The sequence below is a fragment of the Mytilus galloprovincialis genome, chromosome 1 (genome assembly GCF_965363235.1).
Source record: "Mytilus galloprovincialis chromosome 1, xbMytGall1.hap1.1, whole genome shotgun sequence".
NCBI lineage: Eukaryota > Metazoa > Mollusca > Bivalvia > Mytilida > Mytilidae > Mytilus > Mytilus galloprovincialis.
The window spans coordinates 5336561-5353143 of NC_134838.1; the positions used below are offsets into that span (position 1 = coordinate 5336561).

Consider the following 16583-nt stretch of genomic DNA (forward strand, 5'->3'; position numbering starts at 1 on the left):
ATTGTGAAATAGCAAATTTTTTTTTAATTAGAGTTATCTTTCTTTGTCCAGAATAGTAAGCAAGAAATATCCTATTTGTGCAATAGCAAGAATTTTTTTTAATTGGAGTTATCTTTCTTTGTCCAGAATCAACTTAAATCTTTGTTATATACAATATACAATGTATATACACTTTTTACTACCAACTGATAAATTTAAATAATCTTTACCATTCAGTGATAACAAGCAGTTTTTTTACATCTTAATATTTTATGATGTATTTAAATGAGTAGTTATTGTTGCAAACTCCATTAGAAATTTGAATTGATATCAGTTTTGAAAAAGGGAAATGGGGATGTGAAAAAAAAGGGGGGGGGGTTAAATTTTTCTCATTTCAGATTTCATAAATAAAAAGAAAATTTCTTCAAACATTTTTTTGAGAGGATTAATATTCAACAGCATAGTGATTTGCTCAAAGGCAAAAAAAACCTTTTAAGTTCATTAGACCACATTCATTCTGTGTCAGAAACCTATGCTGTGTCAACTATTTAATTTTAGATTTAAAAAGTTTGAAGAAGAAATCTTTAATTGATTTGTAAAATCTTGGCATTTGTTTTGTGTAAAAAAAAACCATGTAATGTCAAAAATTTGATCACAATCCAAATTCAGAGCTGTATCATGCTTGAATGTTTTGTCCATACTTGCCCCAACTGTTCAGGGTTCGACCTCTGCGGTCGTATAAAGCTGCGCCCTGCGGAGCACCTGGTTTTACTGTAAATTATTAGACAATGTCATGCGATGTTTATAACAGTTGAGCAATATTATTTCATCGAACTAAAATTGAAGAATTGATGATAAAATAGCACAACAAACATATTGTTAGAAAGGTGAAATATATATTGATTTTGCATATTTTTCTGTCTTCAAAGATGATTTTTTTTTCTTTTTTTTTTCCCGACCGACCGACCCGACTTTTTCATGGGGGAAATCCGTAAACCATCAAATTAAAAAACCGTGGCCTTAAATAAACATCTCTACAGGATTTTTGGGTTATCCTGAAATATTCTGACCATTCTGTTGAATCAATAATCAACAGTTCTTCCCATTTCAAAAATTTGACTGTTGGTAGTTCAATAACTTTATTTACTAAATTTTTATATACAAATTTTGCTTTCACATTACCTCTAATTCTCTTTAAAAAAATATCACCATTATCAGGCTTATCCAAATCTTGCTTTAAACAGTTCTCTTTAAGGCATGTTTTCATTGTCTGAGGGATTCTTGAAATCAGACCATGATATTTGATAAAATTGTTGATTTTTACTCTTTCTTGAAATTGCTCAAATTTATAAAAATTCATATTTTCTTTATTAATTAGGTCACTTACTGACTGCACACCTCCTTGTTTCCATTGAATATAATATGGGAAATCATCCAAAAGAAGAAAAGTTCAAAATATCTAATGATAAAATGTCACTGACAGAATTCTCAGTATTAGGTTTTGCGATAGAAAAGCATAGTAAAACATCCTTCCAGAAAGGATTTTTACATCTTTTAGAAATCTCAATCAGCTTTTCTTTCTGTAGATGTAAAACCCTTTCACCCCCATACTTTGTGAGGTCTGCCAGTAACAACTGCTGCCAGCCACCAAGTGGGTTTGACATTAGTCTTTTTATCCAACTAATTTTTATACGACCGCAAAAATTTTAATTTTTCGTCGTATATTGCTATCACGTTGGCGTCGTCGTCGTCTTGCTTCGTCGTCGTTTGAATACTTTTAGTTTTCGCACTCTAACTTTAGTAAAAGTGAATAGAAATCTATGAAATTTTAACACAAGGTTTATGACCACAAAAGGAAGGTTGTGATTGATTTTGGGAGTTATGGTCCCAACATTTTAGGAATTAGGGGCCAAAAAGGGCCCAAATAAGCATTTTCTTGGTTTTCGCACTATAACTTTAGTTTAAGTAAATTGAAATCTATGAAATTTTGACACAAGGTTTATGAACACAAAAGGAAGGTTGGGATTGATTTTGGGAGTTTTGGTTCCAACAGTTTAGGAATTAGGGACCAAAAAAGGGCCCAAATAAGCATTATTCTTGGTTTTCGTACAATAACTTTAGTATAAGTAAATAGAAATCAATGAAATTTAAACACAAAGTTTATGAACACAACAGGAAGGTTGGGATTGATTTTGGGAGTTTTAGTTCCAACAGTTTAGGAATTAGGGACCAAAAAAGGGCCCAAATAAGCATTATTCTTGGTTTTCGTACAATAACTTTAGTATAAGTAAATAGAAATCAATGAAATTTAAACACAAAGTTTATGAACACAAAAGGAAGGTTGGGATTGATTTTGGGAGTTTTGGTCCCAACAGTTTAGGAATTAGGGGCCAAAAAGGGGCCCAAATAAGCATTATTCTTGGTTTTCGCACCATAACTTTAGTATAAGTAAATAGAAATCTATGAAATTTAAACACAAGGTTTATGACCATAAAAGGAAGGTTGGGTTTGATTTTGGGAGTTTTGGTCCCAACAGTTTACGAATTAGGGGCCCAAAGGGTCCAAAATTGAACTTTGTTTGATTTCATCAAAAATTGAATAATTGGGGTTCTTTGATATGCCGAATCTAACTGTGTATGTAGATTCCTAATTTTTGGTCCCATTTTCAAATTGGTCTACATTAAGGTCCAAAGGGTCCAAAATTAAACTTAGTTTGATTTTAACAAAAATTGAATCCTTGGGGTTCTTTGATATGCTGAATCTAAAAATGTACTTAGATTTTTTATTATTGGCCCAGTTTTCAAGTTGGTCCAAATCGGGGTCCAAAATTAAACTTTGTTTGATTTCATCAAAAATTGAATAATTGGGGTTCTTTGATATGCCAAATCTAACTGTGTATGTAGATTCTTAATTTTTGGTCCCTTTTTCAAATTGGTCTACATTAAAGTCCAAAGGGTCCAAAATTAAACTAAGTTTGATTTTAACAAAAATTGAATTCTTGGGCTTTTTTGATATGCTGAATCTAAACATATACTTAGATTTTTTATTATGGGCCCAGTTTTCAAGTTGGTTCAAATCAGGATCCAAAATTATTATATTAAGTATTGTGCAATAGCAAGAAATTTTCAATTGCACAGTATTCAGCAATAGCAAGAAATCTTCAATTGCACAGTATTGTGCAATAGCAAGCAATTTTCAATTGCACCGTATTGCGCAATAGCAAGAAATCTTCAATTGCACAGTATTGTGCTATAGCAAATATTTTCAATTGCACAGTATTGGGTAATAGCAAGAAATATCTAATTGCACAATATTGTGCAATAGCAAGAAATTTTCAATTGGAGTTATCTTTCTTTGTCCAGAATAGTAGTTGAATCAACTTAAATCATTGTTTTATACAATATACAATGTATATTCACTTTTACTACCAACTGGTTAAAACAATCTTTACCATTCAGTGATAACAAGCACTTTATTTTACATTTTAATATTTTATGATGTATTTAAATGAGTAGTTATTGTTGCAAACTCCATTAGGAATTTGAATTGAGATCAGTTTTGGAAAAAGGGAAAGGGGGATGTGAAAAAAAAGGGGGGGGGGGGGTCAAATTTTTCTCATTTCAGATTTCATAAATGAAAAGAAAATTTCTTCAAACATTTTTTTGAGAGGATTAATATTCAACAGCATAGTGAATTGCTCAAAGGCAAAAAAAAATAATTTTAAGTTCATTAGACCACATTCATTCTGTGTCAGAAACCTATGCTGTGTCAACTATTTAATCACAATCCAAATTTAGAGCTGAATCCAGCTTAAATGTTGTGTCCATACTTGCCCCAACTGTTCAGGGTTCAACCTCTGCGGTCGTATATAGCTGCGCCCTGCGGAGCATCTGGTTCAAAGCTAGGTCAGTTTTATTTTGTTAGCAATATACTCAGGTTAAAGTAGGCACATATAAAAGGAAGAACTTATCTCGTGTTGATCATGAAGTAAGTTGCTTGAGTGATTATAAAATACCTACCTTATATTTGATATAGACATTTAGTCCTAGATAAGAGAAAGATTATTTATTGAATGTCAGGTTCAGATTTATTGTATAGAAATATGAAATATTTCACTTAATTTTTTTTGGTGCTTTTATAATTGGTCAGTTAATATGAAATATGTATATAAAATAGTATTGATTGTTTTCTTAAAACTTAACCAAAGTATGTATCAATTGACCCCTTATGATATTTGTTCATTAACTTTAATATTTAAAACACATGTTTTATCACAAACTCCACATATGTAAACATTTCTTAGTTGTTTGATTATTAATTGTTTTTTGAAAAATAAATTGTTCACATTTATTGAAAGTAAAATTATTCAGCTGGATAGGGAAATGGAGTTTACAGATAATTATGTGAGATAAATAAAGGTGTAGAAAGTTTAAATGTGAATATTCTGTTTGATGAGTCATCGTTTATCTGACGCAAAGTACAATGCAGTTATGGCTGTCCTTGTGTGGCCATTAAATAAATTTATGAAACTTATATTCTTTTTATTTATTTGCTGATCTAAAACCCCTTTTGGGTAGCATGTTTGTCTTATTCAGGATGGGTATATGGAGACATTTACAATCTGTTTGAATGTTTAATCTCGAAACCCATCAACCATATCACATCTTTTATTTGAAGATTTATGTAGGCCTAGACCAAACCCACATTTCAAGACCAGCTTGAATTGCTTGAGAGGATTGGTCAATTGTTCATTTTCAAATTACCTATGTTAAAATAAATTTAAACTGTCTGGATGGTATTGTGGTAGAATACACTTTTCTAGTGCTGCCTGTAGTGAGTTTTTCTCATCCAGGTCAAACCAGAGTTTAGAAAATTGATATTTTCTGCTTTTCCACTAAGCATTCTACATTTAATATTAAGACTGGTCAACTCGAAGTTGAAAATGTTTCTTTGGAAGTTTATTTGGTTTTCTGCTGACTTACCCTTTTCATTAGCATCTTGGAGGTCAAATCAAATGCAATCATAAACAAGAGTGTAAATATAAAGCTTTACTACAACTATCACACAAACTTAAATAGTCCAAGAAAATGAGGTCAAGGTCATATAAATTAAACAAGAAATGCATGAACACCTTACAATCATTCGATACACTAAATATAGTTCACCTATTACTTATAGTTTCTAAGAAACAGACTTAACCAAGAAAAGTAAACATTAACCAATGAACCATGAAAAAAGGTCCAGGTCAGATGAACCATACCAAGCAGACATGTACAGCTTAAAATTCTTCCTTACAACAAATATAGCTGACTGACCAAAACACAAAAACTTAACACTGAACAATGAACCATGAAAATGAGGTCAAGGTCAAATTAAACCTGCAAGGCTGACATGCACATCATAATACATTTAAATACACAAAATATAGTTGACCTATTGTATATAGTGTTAGAAACAAAGACCAAATTTCAAAAACTTAACTTTGACCAATGAACCATGAAAATGAGGTCAAGGTAAGCTTTTAAGAAGTAAGCTAATGGCACCGCTGCCGTAGCCTGATCACTATCCCCATGTCAAGCTTTCTGCAACAAGAGTTGCAGACTCGACAAAATATTATGTGATCTCCTGATATGCATGTTATAAATGCCACTGTTAGTTTTCACTAATCCATCAAATGTTAGAATTTTATGCCAGGGGCAACAACTTAAAAGAACAATATGAATACTGCCTATATAAATCAAATGGAATTTACAATACATCATGTTTTTCCACTTGCTTTCTTATCCCAAAAAGTAGAAAAAGACTATTTTTGTCTAGACTTCAACAATGGTCACTGAATTACAATCTGACCTTGACCTTATTTTCAGGGTTCAGTGAACAATATCAAGTTATCAGGTTTTGATCTATTTCTCAGATACTATATTTTTGGTGTAAATGGAATGGTTGTAAGGTGTTTGACTGTCTGACTTGCAGAATTCTTCTGACCTTCTTGTCATGATTTATTGGACAATGTTATGATTTTGTTGTTTGGTCTATTTCTCCGATACTTTAAGGAATAGTCTGTGGAGGGCAGTTTTCATATGAACTTAAACTCATTATGATTCATAAGTCAATGTTAAGTTTCCATGATTTTGTAATTTTATCAGATACAGAAGCATTAGGATCACTATATTTTGTAATATCTTAAGGTGTAAATGTTTTTTGTAGCAGTGTTTAGATGACTGAAACCTTATTTTCATGGCTTATTGATAATGTTTTAAGTTTATGTGATACTTGGATAATGCCTTCATATTACAGACTTTCAAAATAATGTTATTGTAAGTAGGTAACACATTTTAGTGAGTGCACTCTTGTTTAGGATCAATGACATAGGTATTGACCCTCAGGCTTCTCATGATTGGAAGGTTCAGTTTTTATCCAGGAAGCAATAACATGGGAAGAAAACATTCTTTGTTTCAGCAATACAGGTAAAAAAATGCCAAAATTCTACATGTTTGACTGTACATGTTACTTTAGCTGGAAGAAGTCATTTCATTGCGTTTAACTTAAAGTAAATGTATTTTGCCATGTTCAGAACCTTCTGACCACAATATCTGTACTTAACAAGTTCAGCCCATATCTAATGTAATACAAAAAAAGATGTACGTTTTTATAGAAATCCTTCTCTCCTAAACTATGAATAAACATTTACTTTTTCACATTATTTATTTACTATCTTCATCTTGACCATTACACATGTACAAACAATGTATTATGATGGACAATAACATCTTAGAATTCTTAAATCCAATATGTGAATCAAATTCTGCTCATACGTCTTCATAGTACAAAAACAAAATGATGCAAATATGTCAACTTCTGAATTATTCAAACTGTACATCCTTGAATCAAATTTCCCAATTTTTTCGTTAGTCTTTTCTAGTCACCGTCGACTATTCAATTAAAACATTCGCCAGATAATTTCATATAACCTCAAACTCTGGAGAGCTTGGCGGGTTATTAAACACAGACGGTGAATTAACAGTACTACTCTCTGATGATTTGTGTCCTTCTTTAAACCTATCCAATGACAAAACACTTTCTTGTTCCGAGTCTTTGAACCGATCAACAGAAGTGTCTCGTTCAGACTTCTCATGTCTATGTTTATGTTTGTGTTTTTTGTTTTTCTTCTTCTTTTTCTTGACTTTATGTAATTTACTATGGTCCACGGAGTCCACCATTGATACTGATGAAAACAATCCAGAAAATGATGTTGGTTGGGATGTTACAGCTGATGCTATAAAAGAAATGAACAATTGATACAGATTTACTGCAAATGTCATGTGTAAATTTATTGTGGTTTTATACATCTTTGTTATTTATATTAACCCAAAAAGTCTAGTAAAGATTGTGTGTAAGTGTGCCACATGTAGAGCAGGACCTGCCCTTCCAGAGCACCCAAGATCACCCCCAGTTTTTGGTTGGGTTACTTGCTCAGTGTTTGGTTTTGTATGTTGTGTTTTGTGTAATGTTATTTGTCGGTCTTTTTCTTTTTTAGCCATGGCATTGTCAGTTTAATTTCAACTTTTTTAGTTTGAATGTCTCTCTCTTTTGTATATGCTTTACAACCTAATCATACCATACCTATTTATTCATGGATTGGTAAACATGCTCATGCTCTGTTTTGAAGGCCATACTTTGACCTATAATTGTTTGATTTTTTTCACATTGTGACTTGGATAAAGAGATGTCTTATTGGCACTCATACCACATCTTCTTATTTCTACACATAAATGGTGAGAAAATTCTTTCCTAAGATTTCCATATAAAAACAACAAAAAAGTTATTTTCTATTAAGGAAAAAAGATATACACATGTATATTTCAAAAATGTTTGAAATATAATTTAGAATGAATGATTTTTAATTGAAGAGTTGTTTTCATTATATAACAAATGGCTTGATTTATGAATATTTCTGTTGGCCATTCCTTTTTTGGAAACAATTTTTTCAATCTGACTTAGTATTTAGACAATTATGCTGCTATTGATGGGACATAAAATGACACTATTGTAATACCGACCTGGAGCCGAACTTGATTGTGATGGTGACATAGAGTCATCACTTAATCTGTCTGTATCTTTGGTAAACGATGAGGCTACAGTTATATCTTCTTCTGGTTTGACCTACAAACACAAATATTGGCACTTGAGTTATATATATATCACACATTTACATTCTGTAATAAAAGTAAAATGCATTACACACAACAACAAAATTAATGTTAATGTGAAAATAGTTTGCTTTGTACAAGACTAACAGGCTGAGTTTAATTTTCAATGTGCTGGTTCACAAGTTAGCAATAAACACATAGACATGTCATCCTACCAGGACACAAGTTAGCAATAAACACATAGACATGTCATCCTACCAGGACACAAGTTAGCAATACACACATAGACATGTCATCCTACCAGGACACAAGTTAGCAATAAACACATAGACATGGCATCCTACCAGGACACAAGTTAGCAATAAACACATAGACATGGCATCCTACCAGGACACAAGTTAGCAATACACACATAGACATGGCATCCTGCCAGGACACAAGTTAGCAATACACACATAGACATGGCATCCTACCAGGACACAAGTTAGCAATAAACACATAGACATGTCATCCTACCAGGACACAAGTTAGCAATAAACACATAGACATGTCATCCTACCAGGACACAAGTTAGCAATAAACACATAGACACGTCGTCCTACCAGGACACAAGTTAGAAATACACACATAGACATGTCGTCCTACCAGGACACAAGTTAGCAATAAACACATAGACATGTCATCCTACCAGGACACAAGTTAGCAATAAACACATAGACATGTCATTCTACCAGGACTCAGGTTAGCAATAAACACATAGACATGTCATTCTACCAGGACATAAGTTAGCAATAAACACATAGACATGTCATCCTACCAGGACTCAGGTTAGCAATAAACACATAGACATGTCATCCTACCAGGACACAAGTTAGCAATAAACACATAGACATGGCATCCTACCAGGACACAAGTTAGCAATACACACATAGACACGTCATCCTACCAGGACACAAGTTAGCAATAAACATTGGACAGTAAATGTATCAAATAACAATACTATTAAAGTTTAGAGAACTTCTACAGCTGATTAATTACTCATTCACACAAACAGCTGATTGACATCATCTAACAAATATCTCAAAATCCAGCAATTGAATGGTGCAGATACACCTTTTAAAACTACAAGTAAACTAAAAAGGTGTGAAATTTTTATTTTCTGAAGAAAAGTCTCTGGTCTGGTTGGATTCTGGTGTGTGGTCTAAGAATAAATGCCTTTTACAACCAGGGATGGGGTCGATTACTTTAAAATGTAATCGATTAAATTACAATTACTTTGCTAATAAAATGTAATTGATTACATTACAATTACACCCTATTTCATAAGTAATCGATTACATTAGATTACTTTTCTTGAAAGTAATCATGATTACTTTAGATTACTTATGATTACATTGTATATTGCAATATCAAAGTCTTTTTTATAACTTTTTATTCTCATAAAAAGCTGATTTTGGTGATCTTTTTAAAAGCCTTAATTTATTTGTCTTATTTAAAAGAATTTATAGACAAGTACAGTGTAACATGTGTAACTTCATAAAATAGCTATAGACAAGTGTCCGTTCTTTATGTAAGAAAATATCTTATTTTTTTCAACAAATTTTAACCAACAGTACTGTCTAATTAACAAAAAACCTGAACAAATAAGGAAAAATTAATTAAGTATAGTTTTATTGTCTGTTGGGACATAATTGACACATCCATTAATGTTTTTACAGGTGTTAATCACTACTTCCATTTTTTTAACAAACAATAGGTGAGCTTGGGTATTAAAATTTTATTGTCTTAATAACTATATCAATATAGTTAAAAGTGGTTGATTGTCATTATTTGTTTGAAAATTTGTAATACTTAATCTAATTAATAAGTAATAGAATTATTGTCAGGTTAAAACACAAAACAGCTTTGTAACTTAGGAAAGTATATACATTTCTCTTTAAATTAAAAAACAGTTTATTGTAATAAAAGATATTTTGTATTGATGATACTTCTGACGTCACCTATTGTTTACTATGCATATTGTTTGTAATATTATCCCATATGTATACACTGTACATGTACTTGTTTATACTGATGAGCCGTAAGGCTCAAAGTTAATAAAGAATAAAAATTAGAATGCAAATATTATACACGAATTTATAGACCAAAATTTATTCAATTTGTCAATAAATGAAATCTGGTTTTAACTTCCATTTTGAATTAAGTGGGCTCATATATTTATGTCGACCATCAAGGTCAAATTGGAACTAAATGTTTTCTGCATTTGAATTTCACTGTATTTATGTTAAAATATTTGGTAAACTTATATGAAATTAGAAAGTTTTCAATCAAGAAAAAAAATGCTTTCAAGGCATATTCTTGTATCATAAGAGCTCAATCTCACAACGAAATATTGGAGAGGCAATTTCCTTTAGTAAACTGTTAACAAAATAAAACACTCGGTTATACAAATTTGTTATGTAGATGATACAATTCATCACATTAAACAGGGTCCCATCATTGTGAATACTAGTTTCATGATTTTTCATTCAAGCTTTACATTTTCTTATTTTCATCTTGTCTATTAAAAACTATTTTCATATATATATATATAAATTTGTAATCAGCAAGTAATCATATAAATGTAATCTTAAAGTAATCTAAAAGTAATCATGATTACACCTGTTTTTGGCAATGTAATCGATTACATTACGATTACTTGTAATCAGAAATGGCATGATTACTGATTACATAGGATTACACTGCAAAATGCAATCGATTACAGCTGATTACGATTACTGATTACGATTACCCCATGCCTGTTTACAACCATAACAATTTTTTTTCTTACAATATATGATTTATGTAGTCAGCTTAATATGTTGATTTTTTGAAGTATCTAGCTAAAACTGCTTGCTTCATTCGACAAATATTGACCTGAATCAATATATTTTTTAACAATTAACAGTTCCTAAAAAAGCTGTTGTTAAAATTTAAACAAAATTGATCAATCACAATTAAATTGAATACCATATGTATGTCTTTGTGAGGTCAAGGGATGACAATTGTGATTTTTCTGATGCAAAACTGACACAAAATTCAGTGGTTTGGCACTGACCATTCATCTTTTGTAGGGGTCCAGGATTTTATTCTCAGAACACATATTTTGTTCAACTTGAATAATAAACAAATTATTACCCTTATCCCCCCACACAAAAGATGAATGGTTGGTGCCTTATGCATGCAAATAAAAACTACACCAAACATGAATACTTTTAACTAAAGCTATCAATAAGCTTATATACTATCAAGCTCACCATTACTAAAACAATTATTTATGTTTATGGTTAAATATGTTACTTTCTTTTAAAAATCACCAATTAGATTTATAATCAAAATTTCATGGAAAATGTATATATAATCAATTTATCACTATTACTATCATGAGTATGAAGGCATGAAATGTTAAATTCTGTTATAAGCATCGAAAACATAGCCATTTAGATTTTTAAACAACAATGTGTCCATAATACATGGATGCCCCAATCGCACTATCGTTTTCTGTGTTCAGTTGACCGTGAAATATAGGTCAGAACTCTAATTTGGTATTAAAGTTAGAAAGATCATATCATAAGGAATTTAAACAATCAACAAGAGACTGTCACAACGACAGCAAACCGGATTTATTAACATTTATTTGTCTCCTGGCAATATCACAAGAACCATAACTGATGAACGGTGAAAGTGAAAATCGTCAATATCAAATTTGACCTGCATTTTATCATCAGTATCAACATATTAAAATTTGAAAGAGCTTAGGTTGAATGATTCATGAGTAAATGCAACAACATGAATGGAAACGCCATTTTTTTATCTTTCAAGAACCATAACTCCTGAACGGTAAAAGTCAAAATTGACATTATTGAACTTGACCTCCATTTTGTCATCAGTAACAACATATTAAAATTTGAAAAGCTTTGGTTGAACAGTTCATGAGTAAATGCACGGACACGACTGGAAACGCCATTTTTCAATCTTTCAAGAACCATAACTCCTGACGGTAAAAGTCAAAATCGTCATTCTTGAACTTGACCTCCATTTTGTCATCAGTAACAACATATTAAAATTTGAAAAGCTTTGGTTGAACAGTTCATGAGTAAATGCACGGACACGACTGGAAACGCCATTTTTCAATCTTTCAAGAACCATAACTCCTGACGGTAAAAGTCAAAATCGTCATTCTTGAACTTGACCTCCATTTTGTCATCAGTAACAACATATTAAAATTTGAGAAGCTTTGATTGAACAGTTCATGCGTAAATGCACGGACACGACTGGAAACGCCATTTTTCAATCTTTCAAGAACCATAACTCCTTTACGGTAAAAGTCAAAATCGTCATTCTTGAACTTGACCTTAATTTTGTTGTCAGTAACAACATATTAAAATTTTAAAAGCTTTGGATGCACGGTTCATAAGAAATGCACGGACAACATTTGGTGCCGCCCGGCCGCCTGACCGCCCGCCGTACATCCCCAAATCAATAACCGACATTTTTGTCACAAAAATCAGGTTAAAAAACAACTCGACCAAAAACTTTAACCTGAAGTGGGACAGACGCACTATCAAACAGACAAACGAACGAACAAAGGAACGAACGAACGAACAGACGACTGGATGCACAGACCAGAAAACATAATGCCCATAAATGGGGCATAAAAATACAAGGTAGGCAAACAAATTATTTAATGAGTCCTTTAAATCTTATTCTATAACAAAAAAGTGTGCTGCAAAAATGTCTCTTTTAGACAGAAGAGATGGAATTTCAATTCCTGCTGGTAATACCATCATCAAATATCTTTTTTTATTACAAACATTTAACATGTAACTTACATGACAAGAAAAAGACAAGGAATAAGAGCTAGCTTTACAAGCAACAGCAGACTACATTAAAAATGTTAAGGAAAAAAGGTAAAATTGTACCCCGACAAACTTTGAAAGCTCCGTAGCAAAAGACAGATTTGCTGAAGAAGGAGTGACAGGTGTTTTAGGTGTTTTCTTATCTGTTGCCATGGTATCACTTGTTTGCTCCGTACTGGTTCCCTGTGAGTAATTTAAAACACAGCATGCAAATATGCATTTTACTAAAGGAGAGAACAGATTTAGTACTTAATTAATAAACTCATACATGTGTAGATAATTCACATCATTGGATTCATTTATTTTTGTTGATACCAATTTTTCATGGATTAAAGAAAAAATGCAGTTTTGTGTATATTTAATTTCTTGGTTTTGCCAAAATCTACATACAAACCTATTGCAAAGTTGTACTGTGTTGAACATTTTAATTTGTGGTATACCTACACATAGGAAATCCATGAAAATTGGTATCCTAGGAATAATAAGGAATCCACAGTATTCAAAGAAAAGATATATTACATGATTATTAACTTTATGTTAATTGATATCATATGATAATACCGGTATTTATGTCAGAGCATTCAAATTCATAATTAGTTGATGATAATAATTTGATGTAGTGATTAAAATTTAAATGATTCTGGGAATACTTTCTGTTGAGTAATTTACAAGAGGAAAATCAAAACCGGAAATGCTGACAAAAAGATTATGTCCACAATGACAGATGTCAAGTATAGACAAAAGTAATGAAAAAAGATCACATAAAATTTGATCGGGAGAACTTTTAAAAACAAGTTTATAAATAATTATAAAACAATAAATGGGTAAATAAATATTATATTTAAGTAGGCCCACGATAAAAGTATAACTGAATGTTTTGAAGTAAAGATGAGAAAAATTACATCATCAGACACTGTTAATTCTGTGATTTTGATATTCTGTAAATTTTATTTGTGATAATTAGTATTCCAACAACAATTATATGGATAAAAATACACTGATGGGATACAATTTGAACCCTACTTCATACTAGATTAACATGCTTAGCTAGCCTAGCTAACAAGTGAATTATATAAGGAAGTGATGTCCTTCCATTAAGACATGTAATGCCAGTAATCAGCACTTGCTCTAAAAACCTGTATACCCTATGCTGTGTTGAGAAAAAAACAATAACTACATTCAAACTGCAACTGTGCTATTTTTGCAGTTAAAATGCATTGAAAGTATAAACATTTGTGAAAAATAGTTACTAACCGTAAACGAACTTGTTTGAGACATTGATAATGTGTTTCCTAGAGTTTTATTTATGTAGTCGTGATATAATGCAAATTCTTACAATTTTTGTCATCCACTTTGAATTCAAATTCTTGGTTTCTGCCAAAATATTTTATTCATAACAGTTATAAGAGTTGCAGTATAAGGATTACAACCATTGTATGGACCATGTACCTTTTACTCATCGGAACCAGCGAAATCAAAATACTTCTTAATCTTAATATGATGTTATAAATGATATATATGGAGAATTTAAACAGTGAAATTTTTTAAATAATTTTCATCAGAGACATATATACACATATATACACTCTCTTCAGTAGTCTTGCATTCTATGTGTTTATAGGCCTTCAGGAATCTAACTATTTGCCTCCCAATTGTTGAGACAAGCACAAGACCAACTAGCAGTCAAGACACACATAAACAACCTTTTTAACAGTGAAAGGAAATTAAAATTAAAGATAATTGTAAAATTGTTAAAATTCTGAAATATCAGCTAAAACAATCATAATATTTTAACAAATAAACAGAACTAACAGAAAGAAACCCCAACATTTCACTTACTATTGGAACTTTCATGAATTGACAATTTTTATATGCTATCTGTAATGGAGTTGATTATACAGGTATATGTTGTGGAAAAAAGATAAAAACAAAGCATTATCAGATTATATAAAAATGGACAAAATATTTCTTTCAATGAAAGATCAACAACATAAACTGAAAATTTACATATATTATTAACAAAAAATCTCTACATCATATGAAATATGCATAATGATCTTGAAAAACCCTAAAAATCAAAGAAACTTTGTAGTAATACATTGAACTGGTAAAATATTTTGTATGGTGTTACAACCAACAAATCACCATTTCACCTTACCTTCAGTTTGAACTTAAATTCTGAGTTACTGTCTTCATTGTGCGTTAATGATGTCACCATACTATGATCTGACATCATTAAATCAAATGCCATGTCACTTTTACGTTTGAGACTGACATCATCTTTCAGTGGTGACACATCCATAACGTTGATTTCTTTGTCATCAGATTCAGCTGCGTTCATACTGGAGTTCAAATTCATGTCATCATCGTCATCACTTTCAAACATGTCCTAAAATAAACATATTGTCAAATCTTTAAGAATCAGCAGATTATTGATTTTATATCAAAATTATAACCCATGATGAGTTCTAGGTAAAAAAAAAAGAAGGTTTAATTGAATATAGAAAAAGTCTGAGTAGCCCCCCTAAGAAAACAAGATGGACAACACCAAATCATAACTATACTTTTGCATTAGTTTTTTACTAATTACAATTTATACCCTGCTTTATGCTATAATGGCTGTAGAAACCCTGTTATCGTTGAAGAAATACAAATTTTAAAGCAACTGCTATCTAAATTCAAAATTATATATTCAATTATGACAGTTGTCTTAACATTTAAACTGTATTATTTTAAACCATATTTGACAAACATGTAAACAAACCTCCAGTTCTTCAGGTACAATGGCAGGATTCATTCTTGTCTTCTTGTCTTTAAGGTTTAATACAACTAGGTTCTGTAATCAAACATAATAGTTATCTTTAAAAAAACGATACATATTGTATGCAGTAATACAGGATACATAAACAGTGGTTTAGTTATAGTGACAACATACTAGTTCCTTCAAGGCTTATCAACAAACTCTGGCCTGAATACATTTTAATTATGCATGTATGATATTTTCTTGAACAAGTATGGAAGTGTTATTTTGAAGATGAACATTACACAACATTTTTTATCCATATTATGTCAGAATAAACTAGTTACTGTAGTATCTCAGTGTTGTCATTTCTCGTACATGTAAGTAACATACTTCAGATATTTCCAGATGGCAAATTATCTAGTGTGTAAAAACTATTTCATCAAATTCTACCAAAACAAAATGGAAAATTGAGACTGAAAATAGTAAAAATTTATTCAGGAATGTTTGGTTAACTTTTTTCATTAAAACATAGAAATTCTTACATCAGGAATGACAAGACAAGTTGGCCTAGTTCTACCATACAATGTGAAATACAGGTCAGCAACATCACATCTAAGTCTACTGTCATGTGACAAAGTGGAACTGAAAAAAGGTCATTAAACAGAAACGTAAGTCATACTATTGAAAGCATTGACAATTTTATACCTTATTTCTCAAGACCTTTTATCGTTTAATGACATGACTGAAAAGGCCAACGAAATAACAGCATTTCTATACATGAAAATAATATAAGTTCACCTCTCATAACATTTA

At 31.2% G+C, this 16583-nt stretch overlaps 1 protein-coding gene across 3 annotated transcripts in view; it reads right to left on the bottom strand.

Annotated features, from left to right (window-relative positions):
• Nucleotides 1-6665: 6665 nt before the first annotated feature.
• LOC143063700 (transcription initiation factor TFIID subunit 2-like) overlaps nucleotides 6666-16583 on the bottom strand; it is a 30756-nt gene continuing 20838 nt past the window's right edge. The window contains exons 27-32 of one of the 3 annotated variants that reach the window (XM_076236019.1): nucleotides 16313-16412; nucleotides 15792-15863; nucleotides 15186-15416; nucleotides 13091-13210; nucleotides 8040-8142; nucleotides 6666-7255 (exon numbers count right to left, since the gene is read on the bottom strand). In XM_076236019.1, coding sequence (XP_076092134.1) covers nucleotides 6942-7255; nucleotides 8040-8142; nucleotides 13091-13210; nucleotides 15186-15416; nucleotides 15792-15863; nucleotides 16313-16412 — 940 coding nt within the window. In that variant the 3' untranslated portion in view covers nucleotides 6666-6941. Of the gene's footprint in view, nucleotides 7256-8039; nucleotides 8143-13090; nucleotides 13211-14866; nucleotides 14906-15185; nucleotides 15417-15791; nucleotides 15864-16312; nucleotides 16413-16583 lie in introns of all 3 variants that reach the window. The other 2 variants (XM_076236025.1, XM_076236035.1) reach the window with 2 other exon arrangements.